The following is a 17,862-nucleotide window of genomic DNA, read 5'->3' as shown; positions in this document are numbered from 1 at the left end:
GCAAAGTTTCATCGCAGCGCCTCCCCACCCTACTAACGTCTTAGATGACTAGAAGGGGGCAGATTTTGCGCGCCCCCCTCTTAGGTGATTTGGGGGGGGGGGGGGGGAGCCTGTGCGCACGCCTATGCATGCGTGTCTCTTTTATTTTTAATGTATTCATACAAAAACACGTACCCTCTCTCCCCATTCTCCACTGTCCTCAGTTCTGGATTCACCGCGTGGCTATTAATTAATGGATTACACGCTTCAAGCATAAGCTCAATCTTCTCTTTCAATTGAAAAAAAAAAGAATGTTAATCTTATCTGTAACGATTACGATTATATGCTCGTTTGTAATCGCTACTTCATCTCATTGTAAAAGTGAACCACTTCAGGATCTAATTTTCCATGCATACTTTCAAATATCACAAGAATTTTTTAAATATATGCTGCAATGTTGGCGCCTATCATACAACTGTTTCCTCCCAATTCGTCTTTATGTGAACCGTACGCGTGAAGCTCTACGCAAAGGTAGTGCAGAACGCACTGTAACCGCTACTCAAGAAAGCGATGCCCGGATCTCGTGTCCAGCTGATATAAAAGTTATCGTAAATTATGTAGGTGCTATTTGCATGGTCTTTAAAAAGGCAAGCAAGAAAGTTTTGGGGAGTACGTGATTCGAACCCCATTCCATTCAAGAGCAATGTCTCCAAACATACATTTGAAGGGATTTCAGCTTCTTTTTTTAATCGTTCCTTTTTTCTTTCTTTCTCTCTCTTACACGAAAGAATCCGTCGCGGGCATTCAGACACAGATATCTGCGAATGTGTTTGTGTTCGCTGGGCTACCCTACCTAACTTCTACAAGTCAATATCACTTGTAAAATGGCCATGACTGCTGACCGGAATACGATCTTGAACTGCCAGTGTGTGCTCAGTAATTTTGTTGTTGCTAGGTCCTTACATTACATCAAACACAATTTTTTTCTATACAGTGAAGTATGAAATGCCAGACCTTCGTCTGAAAACAATAGTCATTACTGAAGTCCCCTATCCCCCCCCCCTTTTTTTTTCTGTTGGCGTCATCAGTCTGCACTAACCTCGCGGTGGTTGATGGGCGCACGCAAACAATTAAGCAGCTAAAAAAAAACAAGGCGATTCCAATAAGTGCACATAAAAGAATTAAAAAAAAAAACTTGGGGAAAAAAGAAAGACGCCCAACGTGGGGCTCGAACCCACGACCCTGAGATTAAGAGTCTCATGCTCTACCGACTGAGCTAGCCGGGCGATGGTCACTGGGCCATTAATACTCCTTAAGTAGCGTTAGATGGTCTAACTTGCTATCGTTTGCTGTTGGCATCAGTTTTTATATGTTTATGAACTAAACGTCGAAGTCAAATGATGAAGCGATTGGCCTAGCGTTCGTGTTATCTTTATGATAGCATACTGCGGTAGAGTACATTGAGAAAACGCGAATACACCGCAGAAGGGCACCAGTATCGCGTGTACGCGGTAGTTCTCGCTGTCCATCTAGCGTGGCTAGTTCAGCTTTCAGTAATATGGCCAGCTCCTGTGCAGAACACTGACCTGGAGATCAGTGGTGCAGAATGGTTGTGCGTCACCACGTCTTGCCTGGCTTGCACAACGTTTCTTCGGAAGCAGCATACCAGCATAGCGACTTACCACTCGTTTTGACAGGGACAAACGCAACCCCTGATACCGTTTTATTAAAAACATAACTTCGTTTCGATGTGAGCATTCGTTTCGATCATCGTCCAAACCACGACAGTGTTCGAACAATTCGTGAAGTGGTATGAAATCCTTTCAACAGATGGCGTAGACGGTTACGCCTCTCGCAGCCATCACGTGAGGGGCAAGGAAAAAGAAAAAAAGACCTAGCCAGCGCTATGGTACCAGCGCCGAGAATTAGGCTTATCCCCTGTTGTCGACGTTGCTGACACGTTCGGCATGCCAAAATACGTTTAGCTAGTCATCTCGATTACGCCGAGGTAAGAAAATACCATTTTTTCTCACTGTCCAAAGGTCCTCAGCAGGAACGTTACACCGCTAACTGCGAACTGCGCGTGCCATGTTCCGAAATGGGGCGATGGCAATGCGCTTGCTGAAATCAAATCGGCATTGCCCTTACGCGGGCAGTCGTGCGGGCGTACACAAATTATACCGTTTTCGCTCAGTATGCCCATGCTGGAAAATTATTGACGCGCTTACTTGGCTTTGGAAGCCGTTCCGTGCGTTTTCATGAAGCGACACTTAAACATTTAGTTCACTGTAGGTGAAATCGTCGTCTTTGCCGGCGCGTAAAGCCATGCAAGGCGGCAGCGCTGGTCACGAAAAAAGTGTTAAGTATTCTCTGCATGCCTGCGTCAATTTCTCGTCTCTTAAGGAGAGCTATACGAGCTGTCACGTCGTGCTTACAGCAGCGAGTAATCGTTCCGTGCTGCAACGGCGTGGCCAAGTCGCTGAAAAATTCATCGACACCACGAGATCGGTAGCAGCAGTGGCGATTCGTGCCGGGCGGTCGAATTGACATCGAGGCAGGCTTGTGGCGGTCTGCAGAAACCTCACGGCCGCCCGAGCACCCTTTTAGTTCAACTGCAACGTATACGTACTCGTTTGCGAAGCTTCGCGTTCAACTTTGTCGTTTTAGGCGAACTCATTGTTGCCGAGTGCTTTCAGCGCCATGTGTCGTTTCGACAAGCGATATGAATTTGACTTTCCGCCGATTAAGCGCGCAGCGAAACGAAACTGTCGAACGAAAGTCGGATGTCGGCGATGTTTTGATCCCAGACACGTAATGACGCTTGGTGCATAAAATTGTGCCTCTTGTGCAGATATTGATCAGTTTCAGTTCCAGCACACACCCCTGCTTGCGTTTTTCTCTCGTCTGCACTTATGTGCGCGTGCTGTGCGACGCAACATGATTACGGTTACGGCACTTCGGGCAGCGGACTTGATGGATGGGCATTGCAGTGCAATATTGCAAGTGAGTTCTGTAAATGTGGTTGCAGTTTTCGCCATCTCACTGCAACCACATAAATGTTTCACGATAATAAGGCTACGTGCAGCATTTCTTTTAGAAGTTAAATTCGTAGGGCTTTTGAGCATTTGTGCAATGTTCCTTACAAAGATTTATACCATGTGTACCCATATCCTTCTTCAGGTCGCCATGGAAGAAGAGCAGCTAGATTATGACACTGTTGTCTACCAGTGCGGCGCCTGTGACGAGCAGTTTTCCTCTCTGGAAGAGATAGAGCAGCACCACAGTGCAGATGGAGGAAATATGTGTCCATTTATGGTGGCAGCCGCCATACAGCCTCAGGTCGATGGCAGCAAGTCTGAAGTTGTGGTCGTGTCTGAAGAGGTTGCACTTCCTGGGAGTGTGGTCGTCTCCGGAGACATTATAGTTCCGGACGACGTCGCTCTCTCCGAAGATGTCGACGATCCCGAGCCCATGGTGGTCGAAGCGCTCCCGGCTACCAGTCACGGGCACACCTGCACCATATGCGGGTGCAGCTTCAGCTCGAAGTTTCTCTTGGCAGCACACGAGCAGTCGCACCAAAAGAACGAGATGAAAGTCTATCCCTGCGAGCTGTGCAAGCAGGAGTTCTGCGACTCGAGCGAGTACGTCACACACCTTGTGTCGAGCCACGCCAAGAAGGACCACTGCTGCACCATCTGCAACAAGTGGTACACGTCGCGCAGCAACCTGAAGACCCACATGATGATTCACGCTGGACGCAAGCCACACCAGTGCGACATCTGCGGTCGCCAGTTCACCGTGTCTAGCAACCTGAAGGCTCACCGGCGCATCCACACTGGCGAACGCAAGTACGTCTGTCAAGTGTGCAACAAAGGATTCATCACCTCTACTCACCTCAAGACGCACATGGCGGTGCACACTGGCGAGAAGCCTTACCAGTGCGAGATATGCTTTCGCGAATTTGCCGTCAACAGCAACATGCGTGCCCACATGCTCACGCATACGGGCGAGAAGCGGCACGAGTGCCAGATCTGCGGAAAGCAGTTTGCCACCTCGAGCCACGTCAAGACGCACTTGCTGTCCCACACGGGCCAGCGGGATCACAAGTGCCCGACGTGCAACAAGAGCTTCACGGTGGCCTCCAACCTCAAGGCGCACATGAAGATACACCTGGGCCAGCGGGACCACGCGTGCGACCTCTGCCACAAGCGCTTCTACACCAACAGCGACCTCCGGTCGCACAAGATGATCCACACGGGCGAAAGGCCATATCAGTGCGACGTGTGCCTTGAACGCTTCACCAAGATGTCCAACCTCAACTCCCACCGCACGACCCACACGGGTGAACGGCCCTACCAGTGCGAAGTCTGCCTCAAACGTTTTCGGAAGTCTGTCAATCTGCGGACGCACCTGCAGACGCACCAGTCGGACCGCGCTCATCCGTGCACGCTGTGTGAGGAGGCCTTCCCGAACATCACGCGACTCAAGGCGCACACGAAAAAGTGCCACCAGGAGGTTTTCGGCTGCGAGCAATGCAGTCGTAGGTTTCAGTCTCGCTCGGCATTGGAGGCACACCAAAAGCTCCACTCGGACGCGTACTCCTTCTTTTGCAACGTGTGCGAGCGGTCGTTCGCCAAGGAGCAGCATCTGGTGAAACACATGGAGGGACATGCTACGAAGAAGAACGAATGTCCCACCTGCAACCTGCGGTGCACATCGACGAATCAGCTCGAGATTCACATGCGGACACACACAGGGGAACGGCCGTACCCGTGCAACTTGTGTCCACGCCGCTTCACAAAACAGGTCAACCTCAAACGCCACATGCAAGTCCACACGAAAGTAAAGTTTGAGTGCCAAGTCTGCCTGAAAAACTACATTTCAGAGAAAACTCTGCAGTCGCACTATCGAAACTCTCACCCGGACTTTACTACCAATGCAAATTGCGCAAGTGCCACGAAGGAAATCCACATTGTTGTCAAGCAGGAACCTGGTGAGGACTTCGTTGTGGAGTATGAAGGTGAAGTGGAAAGTTTGGAAGAGGACGACGAAGAGGAAGCCAAAAGTGATGCTGAGACTGAAACACAGCAACTTCAGAATGAGACAGAAGCACAAGAGAATAAAACTGTTGAGTCAGCGTAACTGGCAACATAGAGCCTCCTTGAAAGCACAGATTTTACGAAAAAACCAAAGGTTTCTTGTGGACTTCATTCTGGGAAGTGTTAGGTAGTAAATATTTAAAAATTCAATAATAAAAGGCTACAACTGCTACTATTGCATAGCTTAATATTTGTGCATTACAGCTTGCACCCGAGCTTTAGTGAAGCACAGTGTTGTATCATATTTCATACATCAAGTCGTGCTTGTTTAGTCCTTTTCCAGTACATGACAGTCGATCTGCACACGCTCCTAGGCACCTTTACACAGCACTTTGTTGATGCACACTTTTCATATCACTTTGGATTGAGTGTGTGTAGCTGACTGCATGCTGTACAAGTTATAAAAATAAATTGAGATGCAAATTTCAGTGAAGCATTAGTGCAGCCGCTGCTTGCAGGTTACCTGCCGAGCCATTGCCTTTAAAAAAACTTTTATAATATAGCCTCTGCAATTATGCGTATCGTTCCCTTTTTTTCTTGAGATATACTCCCACAACCTAAGCACACCCAATTCATTTACATTTGCCCTTCTCATATGCTGTTTAAGCGCTCGTGCGTTATCTAAATGCACGCAACATTCTTGGGTTAGCGTATTGAGTGACTGGGAAACAGTGCAATAATGGCATGCACTATAGTGGCTGATGCAGCCGTGTATTGAGGGAAGTACACAAAACAAATCATTTCAATCAAAATTAAAGTTTACTTACGGAATTAGGGCTTATTTCATCTGTATGCTGCTTATCCAGAAATAATTCAGCCGGTGTTCGGGTATGTTTCTCGGCATAAGTGGATAGCTGTGTGCGAACGTATATTAAATAGGCCATAGTGGAATGCTCAGCTGTGCACGTCATTCTTCATTACTTATCCCACAACCTTGAATTGCGGATTGATGCACTCGTTATCTTTGTTTTTCTTGCCTTCGCACGTCCCCACAGAAGCACCTCCAGGTAGAGAATAGGCGAAGAAATGCCCTCATTGGTTTGCTGATATGGCCAGTGATGCACTCAGTCTACCAAAACTCCACAAATCCAGGATTGCAGTTTCACAAATAAAAATTAAGGAGCCATTTCACTCTGTGAAGGTGGATAACTAGCTAAGCACACGACACGGGGGTGACACAGAACTTCAAACCATAGTCGAGCACACAACCTGCAACTAAATCCGAAATGTCTGTCCAGAAAACCCCTTTGAAATGGAGCCTTTAAAGTTTTTAATTTGAGCAGCATGCGTCGTTTTGTCCTTTGTGTGGCACATGCCTTGGTGTTTGATGCCCGTGTGTTCCCTTCAGTTTTAGTAGATCAGTGGCGAGTAGTGGGACTTGGCCAATTTCTGTGGCACGTACGTTTCTGCTCGCTAGCAAACGGAGTGCCCTAACCACATACAGCTTCGCTGTAATTTGGGGTTGCCGCATAAACCCACAGAATTATCACCAGCCGATTTTGCTCCCATTGCAGAAGGAAGGCCTCGCTCAGCATTGTTTCTCGCACTTGCGTCAAGAATGGTCTAGGCGCACCAGGGGCGTAGCCAGAAATTTTTTTCGGGGGGGGGGGTTCAACCATACTTTATGTATGTTCGTGTGTGCGTTTGTATGTGTGCATGTATACATACGCAAGCAAAACTGAAAATTTTCGGGGGGGGGTTGAACCCCCCCCCCCAGCCCCCCCCTTGGCTACGCCCCTGAGGCGCACGTTGGCCTTCAAATTTCCTGGTTTTACCGCCGCCCTCTTAGCACTCGCTTTAACTTGGACCCTACGCATTACATTTCCTCAAACAAGCCATTGACTACACTGCAGAGGACACCTACAAGGGACTAACGGTACAGTAAAAAGGATCAAAGCTGAGATAGGTGCCAATCATCCCAGTACAGGAACACCATCATCATCAGCAGCAGCAAGCGTACGGTCATTGGCCCTTGCTTTGGCTGCGTGCGCTCCGTGCGGCGAAACAGGCCGGTGTCCGCAGCTGCTGCAGGCGACGAAGAAAACGGTGCGAGTTTCGGACGGTCCGCTTGGGCCCCGTCACATCCCTCGTTTTTGTGTCGCACCCGTAACCACAGGACGTCCGAAGGTCCTGTTTACCTTTTGTTGCCATAGGACTGTAAGTGCATCGCTTATGGGTTGTTTCTAGCGGCGCTTTCAGAAATCCAAAGTTTCGAAAAGTTCTAGAACCCCGATCCCGTGCCGCGTGGGGAGTTTGTCGCGAAACTCCGTATGAGCGGTCTTCCTTGACGCTTTTTCTCTTTCAGAAGACAGTAAACGTAAGCAAGCTATGCCTGTGATCACGGAGGTTGATGAAGACGTCCCACCACGAGTGGGTCCAAAGGGAGACGGCCCGGACGAGTCCGCAGCTACTGAGGTCGGCAAAGGCGACGGTAGTGAAGAGACTTCGCAGTTGCCGCCTTCGCGACCGGTGAAAATCGACGGCTCAGGGGATGACGACGACGACGACTCGTCGAGCTCGGACATGCCGCCGCTGGAGAGCTTTGACGCCGCCGACGAAGAGCCCGACAAGGCGACCAAGAAGAAGGAAAAGAAAATCGTCATCGAAGACGAGGAACCCGAGAAGGAAGTCGACGAGGACGGCTGGCTAGACGTCCTCGGAAGCGGCGAACTCAAGAAGAAGGTTAGTTTGCATACACTAACACGAGAGCTTACGCGTGAGGTCATCGCGAGACAGCACTCTGCCGTAAGGTGATTTGCTTCAAAAAGCCTGCTGCAGAACGATAACTTTTGGAATCGGCTGTTTCTCGGAATTCTTGTTAATCCTGCAAAAAAACAGTTTCGCGATTATGCAGTCGAGGCCGCATGTGACAAGCTAGCCTTTTGTTCTGTTTGTGTGAAATACCCACAACATTTGCCAATAGACATAGCAGTGTTTCAAGGGAAACACATTTAGGTACCCAGTTTGTTCTGGAGCAATGAGATGCTGTGTTTAAGAAAAGTGTAATGCTTGGTCATGTGCACAAGATCAAAACTACACTTATTTAGTTTACATGGCTGCCACTTAATCGCAAGTATTACAAAATGTAATAGTGTTTTGCGACAGAGCGATAGCACGAAATGAGGACATGGACAGAAGCGAGATAGCACAAGCACTTGTGTTGTCTCGCTTCTTTTATCTGTGTTGTAGTTTTGCATTATTGCTTGTCCACTATGTACCAACAACCCAAAGATACTCTTGTAATGTTTTTGTCGTAAATCACTGTGTTTAAGCCAATGAACTTGAACACAGCTTGTAGCTTTGTGCTGTTTGGATGCTGTACCTGGATAGCCATGTTTTTGCACCCTGCACATAGATTTTTCTGATGCATAGATTTGTTCTCTTTTTTCAAAAACAGTATGAGACACTGGCGAAATACCGATAACTCAACCATATGTTGCTGTTGTCGGAGTTACGAAGCAAGGAAGTTATTGAGAGAGAGTCTGAAAATCAGGCAACTTGTCTTTTTTTGTGTCCTACATTACTTGCTTTTGTAACAGTGTCGAAAAACAGCTCATGAGCTGCATAAGTTGTTTGCCTTGCATCGTTTAGTCCATAAAGTTTGGAACTGTTAATGACATGCACAGCCCTTGTCACCTTTTTTGGTTTCTTTACGCTCATTTTTTTCTGGCTTTTATACACTCTAAGAAAAAATTGAGTATTTGGGGAGCATTTTTTCCACGCAACAATAATCGTCATCTGGCTTGCTCGTGTTTCCTTTCTTGAAAACCCGGCTCTCGTCACTTTCCGATCGAGAATGCTATGTCACACTGACAACGCGCACGCCGTTCGTGACCGGGAAGTGCCGCGACTGCGGCAATAACGCGAGGAAAGTACGCGAGATGGATGACGATTATAGTTGCGTGGCAGAAATACTCCCCAAATACTCTATTTTTTCTTAGAGTGTAGATCATAATCATTTTTACGGGAGTAACTGTTGAACTGAAGTACGTCACAAAAGGAGTAACTGTTGAAGTGAACTGCGTCACAAAAGCAGCGAGTCAACTCTGAGCTTTCTGAGCCAATTCATTTCGTAGGTACATTTCGCAGGTTAAGTGTTGCACAACTCGTTAATGCGAGATAGTAAAGCCAGCACCTATACTGATGACACAGCATAGGTTGCAATTACATACCTCCAAGTCACCTGAGTATATGTTTTACTAGTGGCATGTCTGTTGTACAAAATTTTATCTCACTGGCATTCATATGCTCATGGCATCTTCAGCTGTTGTAGACGACTTGATGGTGCTTAACAACAACAAAGAGGTGTGTATTGGTTTAAGTCCTCATCACGATTAAAGGACCCCCCCCCGACAGTGAAATTTTTGTTTGTGACTTTTTTGCTGTTATTTGTAGCTTTTTGTATGGTAATCCCAAAATTGAATCGTAGATGTTCTGACATATCGCATAATTGATTAGCGTCATTAATTGTGACCACTTTTAGCGTCTCGGTGAAACATCCACTTAAAATCATAAACCAGCGCCTTACCACAGGGTAGTGCCTAAGATCACGCGCACTCAAGCTTTCGTGACGTTGAGAGAGAAGTTTTCAAATCGGGGGCACCACGCGTGGTAAAAAATGAAACGATGTGGGAGCTTCAGTGTGAGTTAAGCCTGTTAAGAATGTGTCCCCTCGGGAAAAAGAAAAGCATTCCTGTCGTAAGCAGCCAAAACCACCTTGGGAGTGGCCCAACAACACAGTGAGACGCAGGATCGAATCCTGGCCGCGGCGGCCGCATTTTCGATGGAGGTGGAAATGCTTGAGGCCCATGTGCTTAGATTTCGGTGCACTTTAAAAAACCCCAGGTGGTTGAAATTTCCGGAGCCCTCCACTACGGCGTTCCTCATAACCATATCATGGTTTTGGGACGTTAAACCTCTACAGTTAAAAAAAAACACAGTGAGAGGGGCGAGGAACGGTAGCCCTCGTCGAGTGCCAGTCGTGGTATCGTGTGTGCCCCGCGAATTTTCTGCGATGTCGACAATACCAGCTTTATGTGTGAAACGTCACACGGGGTCCCGACCTACGCCATACGAGTGGCAATGTCGCAAGGTGCTGCAAACTGAGATGAGCACTCACGTTTACTTTAACACAAAATTAAAATATCTTAAAGGCAACGTTTGCTGCTAATAATTGGTTAGAAGTGCCCACGTACACAGGACTATCAAACAACACAAACACCTCGAGGTCTCAGTTTTTATGTCAGGGGTCCTTGAACTAATGTGCACATAAGCAGTCAATCAACTACAGACTTTAACCAATTTCCAAGATGCTTCCAAGATTTTGTTCTCACTGGACAGGTTATTGCCATTGAATTCAAACAGCAATCTGTGCAACGAAGTGTGATTCGACCCATGCCAGTGCCACACGCGATAACGTAATTCGGTTGTGATATTAGCGGCAATCATTAAAAAAAGAACTGGTTACCAATGTCGGTGTAACTTGTTCAACAAAGCAAATAGTTTATTTAGACACAGAACTGAAGCATCAGTTCCCTGAAAGCAGTTGTATTAAAACTGCACAGGCATCAAGTGTTCAAAATACGACCAATTGGTAAAGCGGCTGTGGCGAGACGCGGCTGATTGAGGGAATAACAGTATTTTGTGACAGTTTGCTGTGCAGGCTCCTTTTTCTTTGCTAAATTTTTAAAAAATGCATTAGAACATGTAAGAGTAATCCAGAAAAATCATTTCTATTCGTGTATGCATCTCAAGCTGCAAACATTCAAATCTTTCTTTGCCTGTGGAAATTAGAGTATACATTTGGCTCAGTGGCGAAGTGAAATGATTTCAAAGAACTCATTTGGCTGACAGTTGTTGAAATTGCAGTTTTAAAAGAAGCTTCTTTCAACTGCAGGTGATCAGGGCAGGCCTGGGCAAAGACTCCAGGCCGCAGCGGTCCAACTGGGTTGTGCTGAACGTGAAAGGCACCCTAGAAGATGGCACTGTCTTCGAGGAACACAAAGACTGGCGCATCATTTTGGGCGACATGGAAACTGTCTGTGGTGAGTGATGTGAGCGTGTTTTTACCCAACACTGACTTGCAGCTCAATGATGTATCCATGATGTACTAGAATGAACTTCAAAGCGACTAAAACAAAGCGTTAGACCACACAAGAAATCTACTTTAATATAGTCTACTCATGAAAAAGGAGCCCCTGTGAAAAATTTTGTATTTGAAATATGAGTGAATGCATTGATGAAAAGCTTGCAAAAATAGCTTTTTATATACAGAAACCGAGAGAAAAGCACAGTCATTACCATTCACCAGTTGGGATTCATAACCTAGAATGCACGGCTCCTCAGCTTTCTTGAACCTATATTGTAGTATCAACAAACACTATGTAGACACATCGTCAGGTGAGTTGCTGTTTGAAGGCTGCTAACAAGAAAGCCACACCATTACTAGTCGTGTGGCTTAGCCAAGATTGATTTGACGATATGTACTGTTCAGAGTAGAATTGCAAACTGGGCAAGTTGGTAATGATTCATAGCTGGTAGAGGCAAAACAGTGCAAAAGAACAGGGACTAAGAAAAGGGTAAACACGACACGAGCGCTAACTTTCAACTGGAAATTTTTAATGAAGAAACATCATAATGGTACTCTCACTGTACATGCTCTTACGAGGCAACAAAACTGCACACCCCCGATTTCTGTACGTAGACACCCCACGCGAAGTTGGGGGTGTGCATCGGGTCAAAAGTGGCACCGGTTCTTAGCAATATCTTCCTGGGCATGGTCAACAGAGCAATTGAAGATAACCTGAACGGGCTCGCGAGAAGAGTTTATAGGTACATCAACGACTACGTCATTTTCGTAAATAAAAGCAACTTCACGAACAATGCAATCAATATTCTGAAAATCTTTAGGGAGAAAGCTCTTGGTTTAAAATTCACATGTGAAATGCCATCACAAGGAGTGCTGCAGTTCTTAGAATTAAGCTTGACATTGTGTGATAAACAAGTATGTTGGGAATACCACCCTCGTAGTTCAAAGCCCCTGCTTTTTCGCTTCTGCCCAATTCTAAAATCACAAAAAACGGTATCGCCTTTGACACCCTAAGGTCTGCAATAACCAAGTCTTGTGACCGTAAGATGCCAGAGTGTTCGGTCACAAATATTGAGGCTAAAAGAAGCCAGTTCTCCGGACAGTGCGGTTTTGCTGGCTTGCGAGAAGCTTATGCAAGAGTTGAAGTGTAACTTGAAAGGTAAAGACGCGGCACCACCAAAAGAAAAGGAAAAGAAAAAACTTGCCGTTTTACCATATGTTCACTAACTCTCGCATAGGCTAAAGAAGGTGGGTTCGCATCATGGCATTGAAGTTGTTTTCGCAGCCAAGAATAAGGTTGACAATGTGTGCGCATCAGTGCAGAAACATGCAGAAAAAGGCCCATTGGTGAAGGATTCATGTTACATTAAGCACACGAATGTTTTTGCGGCATGTGCCATTGGCGTTGTGTACAGCATAGCGAACCTTCATGTGTGGAAGTGTATACATTGGTCAATCGGGGCGATGCGTAAACTCTTGACGGAGGAAATGCCCTGAGAGGCAATGTTTGCTCCACGTACCTGGCAATACACTGCCGAGATTGCGGGTGCACCATGGAATTTTCTAGAACGAGGATTCTTTTCCGCCACCACGATTAGTTGACGCGCGAAATCTTCGAGGCCCACCGAATACAGAAGGCAGGGCGTAACTGTGTCAGTCAGCCTTCAAAAGGCCTCCAGGAAAAGGAAATTTCCTTTTTAAGTTATTATAATCGTTAACAGTGTTAAGATTAGTTGCCTTGTATCTAGCCAGTAGTGTTGCCATGAGTTTTGTTGCCTTGTAAGAGCATGTGCAGTAAGAGGATATTATGATGTTTCTTCAATAAAAATTTCAGTTGAAAGTCAGCGCTAGTGTCGTGTCTACCCTTTTCTTAGTCCCCGTACTTCTGCACTGTTTTGCCTCTACCAGCTATGTATATACTGTTCACTCTTAGTGAATTTAAGTAAAATGAATAAGCTGAATGAAGCCTGCATAAGTGTGAACGAAGTCATTACATGGCCACATCGTGTTGTGTAGCCACTTTGTAGAGGAAGGAAAGAAGATGACTTTTAAGGGCTCATTTTTATTTGTTAGACGCAATATTAATGAGAACTAACAGACAATAATGAGTTCTCACTTTGTAAAGGAGGATTTTGTCATTGCATCTTTTTGCTGCAACGGTTGTGTGTATTGCCATTTTTGTTCTACTGAGAATGGGACGCGCAAAATGTCTACCATGTTGCTGTTTAACTGCTGCAGGTTTCTTGCCAAGTATGGCATACCTGTAGGTTCATTCCTTATCTGCTGTGGTGGCTTAATGGCTGTGATGTTGCGCTGCTAAGCACAAAGACTCGGGTTCGATTCCCAAACACAGTGGCTGCATTTCTATGATGCAAAATGCCAGAATGCTCCTCTACTGGGATTCAGGTGCATGTTAAAGAACCTCAGCTGGTCACAGCTAATCTCGAGGTGTCCCCTACGGGGTGCCTCATAATCATATCATGGTTATGGCACGGGCAACCGTAGAATTTAATATTTTACATCCAGTTCTTGATATGTTTCTCTATTTCTCAAAATAGGTAACGTGCTAGAGTGTCTGTGCACAGTTCCTCTGGTAGATTGCAATAACCGAGGCAGCTGGCAATGAAAGTCGTTTTAAATTAATAGCAGTCTTGAATAGCTCTGTTCTAAAGAAGTCTTGGCCCAGGAAAGGTTAATGGCAGGTTCTGCAGCATATGTTACTCACATAAGTGATATCCAGTCTGGCCTCGTCTTGTGTTGTGGAGGCGTGCTCTCAAGCTCTGTGATACGTTTTTGTGCAGGTTTGGACATCACGCTTGCCCTCATGGAGAAAGGAGAAATCGCCGAAATTGTGGTCCCTGCCAGGCTGGGTTACGGAGACCAGGGAAGGTGAGATGACAGTACGCAAGCATTCGTACTGATTAGATATGTGTTCTTGTTGCCACCTTGCGAAAAAAAAAATTTGATTGTGATTGGGATATTGAACAGCTCTCTTCCACGAGCTTACACTGAGGTTCACTGTGCTCACTTTGCTAATAAAGTTGTGGCAGCATTTACACAGGCTTCGGTACTGCTAGTAGAACATCTTGCGTGAGTATGACGACATAACAGTGACACTTGGTGAAAGGCGTCATGGTCCAAAAGTAATACCATGGCCGCTCAATGAAAAACACACGATGGGCCTGCCGCGTGGAGCGAATACTGCGTCGTGCACCTAGTGCTCCTTGGCTGCCGCCGCGGCGCCACTAGTAGGGGAGCCTCTGGGGAGACCGAAAGCGAGAGCGCCGGAATTATTGCGGCGGATCGCGGCTTGACAGCGCAGCTGCTATGCGCTTGTTAGTTTTTAAAGGGTTACAATAAACTTGCTCTAGCGTTAACTATATTGGTAATCGTCCTACTGAATGTGCGCCGGCGATGCTTCAACCTAAATATAGCGAGTGTTAGTTTTATCTGAAGTGGTTGCTCGTGCGAGTTGCAATTTTTCGCGTCATGTTTTCTCTCTTTTGTTGCCGTTGCGCTGTTCACCCTCGATAATGTATGTTTGTGCTACAGTTATTTTATCAACAGGAGAGTCACTCATTGACAGGTGCGGTTGTATTTCCGGAATGACTGTTGCTCACACCTTAGAAACAAAAGCATTGTGAACATCAGGGGAGTCATAATTGCTTTATTGCACGTGCGTGAAAAAAGGATCACTGTGTTATTGGAATCACAGGCGCAGCACCTTCCTGGTCAGAGGTTTTTGCGCCAAGCGTACGAGACGCTCAACAGACATATTAACATTTCCTGCCCAGTTGGCAAGAAGCGTTCGTAAGAGCTTTCTGATACATTGCAGACTTCCATGGCGTGGTCGTCCGCCCCGCAAGTCCACTTTCAGCACCTCCATGGTCATAGAGAACAGCGGGTCACCTTTCAGACATCTCGTGAAAAAATATCCAACAGGAATAATATATGTTGTTGACAAGCCTCTTATTACAAAACATAGTAATCGGTTTGCCACTTGGGGTACCGCTGTTGAGTGCTCTTCTTCACCAAATTACACATTCCCTTAGAATGACATCACCGTAGTGGTGCTTCTTCGTCGAGAAACTGCGAACTTGGTTTCTAACGAACTCTGCAGTCTTGTCACCTTGCACAGCACGATTGAGCACCTTCATAAAACAGGCAATGTCCGTGTTATTTTCATAGAACTGCGCGCGCTCCTCAGCCTCATCCACTTTTTTTTGAAGGGCCTGCAGTGCTCCTTTCATACAAGCGATCTTTGCTTGGAAGCAGCGCGTTTTTTTTTAGCTTCTTCTGCCAGTTAACAAGGTCGAATGTAGTTTGACATGATGCATCTGAAAATGATGCCATTTCCACACACGTTTCATTCCCTAGTTCGCATTGTGGCTTCAGTGCTGTCACTTGACGAGCTGTTTTGGCTAATGACAAAACGGCTATTTTGAAGCAGCATTGCCCGAGCACTCGGCACGCCACTGCGCATTATCGGCTTCTATTTCGGAGCATGGCCGCTTCTTCCTCGGAGCAGGCGTGCTCCTCGTGCTCATGTAGCTTGGATAACCGGGGAACACTGTCGGCACAGCCGTTGGCAAAAGTATCCTCAACTTCTCGGTCTTCTTGTAGTCCTGCTCCGTAAAATGCAAGGCGCACATCAGGGACCTGTCATTAGGCTCGTGGTAGCGTATTTGCGGGTCCTTCAATGCATTTGTGGATTCACAACGGCACACAACAGTTAAGCGGCATTTTGCCTAACGTATAAAATATCACACATGCACAAACTGTCTTGAGTAACACTCAGTGCGAGTGATTCATGTGGAGAAAAACAACCACTACCTCTGGCGCCCTCCTAGCGAAATGCGGCGACAACTGTCAACTCCGCTTCCCCGCTCTCGCCCATTGCCCGCGCCTCGACGCGGCAGGCCGCACCGTGTGTTTTTCATCGAGCGGCCGTGGTAATACAATTCGCACATGACTGTATGTCAGCTTTGCCGTTGTCTTTCGAGCACACTCATGTGCTAAGATTGCAAGCTTTTCTTTCCTGCCTTATTGTACGTAAGTATATACGTTCTGCACGTGTATTAGACATTGCCAGCTTTGAGTAAATGAGGATCAGTTAGGTAGATGCTCAAGGAGTCTTGCTTGCCATTTCAGGGAGCCAGATGTGCCCCCCAAGGCAAAGCTGCACTTCCACGTGGAACTGCTGGACACCTATCCTGCCAAAGATGAGACTGACTTGCCTTTCCAAGAACGCCTCTCCATTGGGTACGTTTGTGTGTTGCAGGACGGCCAAGTTTCACTCATGAATTATGTCATGTTATTGACTCTATAGTCTACCAGCTTGTTTTGTGTTCATGCCATGTCTGACAATGCCTGAGTGAAATCTCGGTATAACGAACTTCAGGGGACCGCGGAAAAATGTTCGTTATTCTGAAAGGTCGTTCTAGTGAAAGCCCAAAAATTTTCCATAACAATAGAATTTCAGTAACGCAAACGACCTACCTTTGCAACGGTACGTCCTTGAACTCGTTTCTCACAACAATGCACACGTGAACGTCAGACAAGGCACGTTTATTTGAAATAGTCCGTGATCGTTTTTTTTTGACGGGTGCAGCACAAACTCTGCGTCACGAACGATTCTAGATCGTCCGCATTTTTATCCGCCGCTTCGGTCGCTGTTCCGCTTTTTTCTATGAATATGCGGAGTTTCCTCAAGTAGTCCAACGCATCTGTGCTTCGGGTGCTACCGTGACATCGTCGTCCATGTCATCGCTGCAATCCTTTAAGGCCCAACTGCATGCACGCGAGTTTTGAGCGACGGCCGACAGGATTTGCTGTCGCGGAGGGCCATCCATCGCCGTCGCTTGTCGCAGGGGTGCAATCGCGAAACGATGCTATTTCCGATTCCACACGGCTGGCTGATCGCGCTGATAACGCGGACGGACCGTCGTTCTGACCACTGGCCAAGCGCGAAAAGCACGAAAGGCATTGGAATCTGAAATAGAATCGTTCCGCGATAGCATCCCAGGTTTCTGGAAAGCCAGAAAACATCGCTTGTCGCCCGGAAGTGAGCATGACGATATCCAACAACATGGCAGCATCTCTGACCCTTGCTTCGGTTGCAATTTGCTCGTGATGCTTCCAATCGGCGCGTACTTCAAGGAATGAAAGTTATAGACTACCTTATTTACAGCCCCATCTCACGCGGAGAGCGAGGCAGCGGCCGTATTTTGTCGTCATTTATGATCGACGGTTCGTTTTTATGTTTCGGTGGTAGCTTGCTGCATTGGTGGTAGCTTGCTGCAATGTCAACAACGTCGTGACGTCGTCGCGTGAGGTAGCCCTTCTCCCTGCGAAGCAACGATGTGAGGCGCTGCGGCTTTTCTTAAACGTTCTATGACAGCAAGAGGAAACGTTGTCGAGATGCGCCTCGTGGACTAACCCCAACATAACGCAGTTTGCAAAGTGCGACGTAGCGTAGGCAGCGTACGCTTCCGGGCGCCCCATGGGATCACAGCAGATACTACTGCCGCGGTTAAACATAAGGTTGCGAAAAAAGGAAGTCCCGAAACGCTTTTATGGCATCTGTATCTCAAACAAGACAATATTAAATTTGACATGTTGTCATTCATCTACTCTGTAATTCTTTTTCCTAATTTGCCTGCGTGCGCGCAATAGTTTTCAATCGAGCAGCGCGAC

General features: G+C 46.8%; 2 protein-coding genes and 1 non-coding gene across 6 annotated transcripts in view; 2 read left to right on the top strand and 1 right to left on the bottom strand.

Annotated features, from left to right (window-relative positions):
• Positions 1 to 1,192: 1,192 nt before the first annotated feature.
• On the bottom strand, positions 1,193 to 1,265 carry Trnak-cuu (transfer RNA lysine (anticodon CUU)). The gene has a single exon. It is a non-coding gene; the product is annotated as a tRNA-Lys (tRNA).
• A 601-nt stretch (positions 1,266 to 1,866) lies between these two features.
• Positions 1,867 to 5,250, top strand: LOC119390144 (zinc finger protein ZFP2). Of its 3 annotated transcripts, none has more exons than XM_037657705.2 (2): positions 1,867 to 1,987; positions 3,160 to 5,250. In XM_037657705.2, the coding sequence occupies exon 2, from the start codon at positions 3,166 to 3,168 to the stop codon at positions 5,119 to 5,121; it is 1,956 nt and encodes a 651-aa protein (XP_037513633.1). In that variant the 5' UTR covers positions 1,867 to 1,987; positions 3,160 to 3,165; the 3' UTR covers positions 5,122 to 5,250. The 3 variants fall into 3 exon arrangements, with proteins under 3 accessions (XP_037513633.1, XP_049270631.1, XP_037513632.2); XM_049414674.1 differs by lacking the exon at positions 1,867 to 1,987 and adding an exon at positions 2,326 to 2,422; XM_037657704.2 differs by lacking the exon at positions 1,867 to 1,987 and adding an exon at positions 2,938 to 2,982.
• A 1,760-nt stretch (positions 5,251 to 7,010) lies between these two features.
• LOC119390145 (peptidyl-prolyl cis-trans isomerase FKBP8) overlaps positions 7,011 to 17,862 on the top strand; it is a 35,908-nt gene continuing 25,056 nt past the window's right edge. Inside the window, exons 1-5 of one of the 2 annotated variants that reach the window (XM_037657707.2) lie at positions 7,011 to 7,235; positions 7,387 to 7,760; positions 10,975 to 11,122; positions 13,968 to 14,055; positions 16,318 to 16,428. In XM_037657707.2, the coding sequence (XP_037513635.1) occupies positions 7,407 to 7,760; positions 10,975 to 11,122; positions 13,968 to 14,055; positions 16,318 to 16,428 (701 nt within the window). In that variant the 5' untranslated portion in view covers positions 7,011 to 7,235; positions 7,387 to 7,406. Of the gene's footprint in view, positions 7,236 to 7,383; positions 7,761 to 10,974; positions 11,123 to 13,967; positions 14,056 to 16,317; positions 16,429 to 17,862 lie in introns of both variants that reach the window. The other variant, XM_037657706.2, reaches the window with a different exon arrangement.

Source organism: Rhipicephalus sanguineus, chromosome 4, assembly GCF_013339695.2.
Source record: "Rhipicephalus sanguineus isolate Rsan-2018 chromosome 4, BIME_Rsan_1.4, whole genome shotgun sequence".
Lineage (NCBI taxonomy): Eukaryota > Metazoa > Arthropoda > Arachnida > Ixodida > Ixodidae > Rhipicephalus > Rhipicephalus sanguineus.
Note: the sequence above shows the minus strand (reverse complement) of the source record. Positions and strands in the feature narration are given on the sequence as shown.

Bases quoted from the DNA above. Each gene is read 5' to 3' on its own strand.
- LOC119390144 (XM_049414674.1), top strand. From the start codon at position 2,354: ATGCCTGCGTCAATTTCTCGTCTCTTAAGGAGAGCTATACGAGCTGTC. The intron at 2,423-3,159 runs GTAATCGTTCCG...ATCCTTCTTCAG, and splicing joins CGTCGTGCTTACAGCAGCGA to GTCGCCATGGAAGAAGAGCA.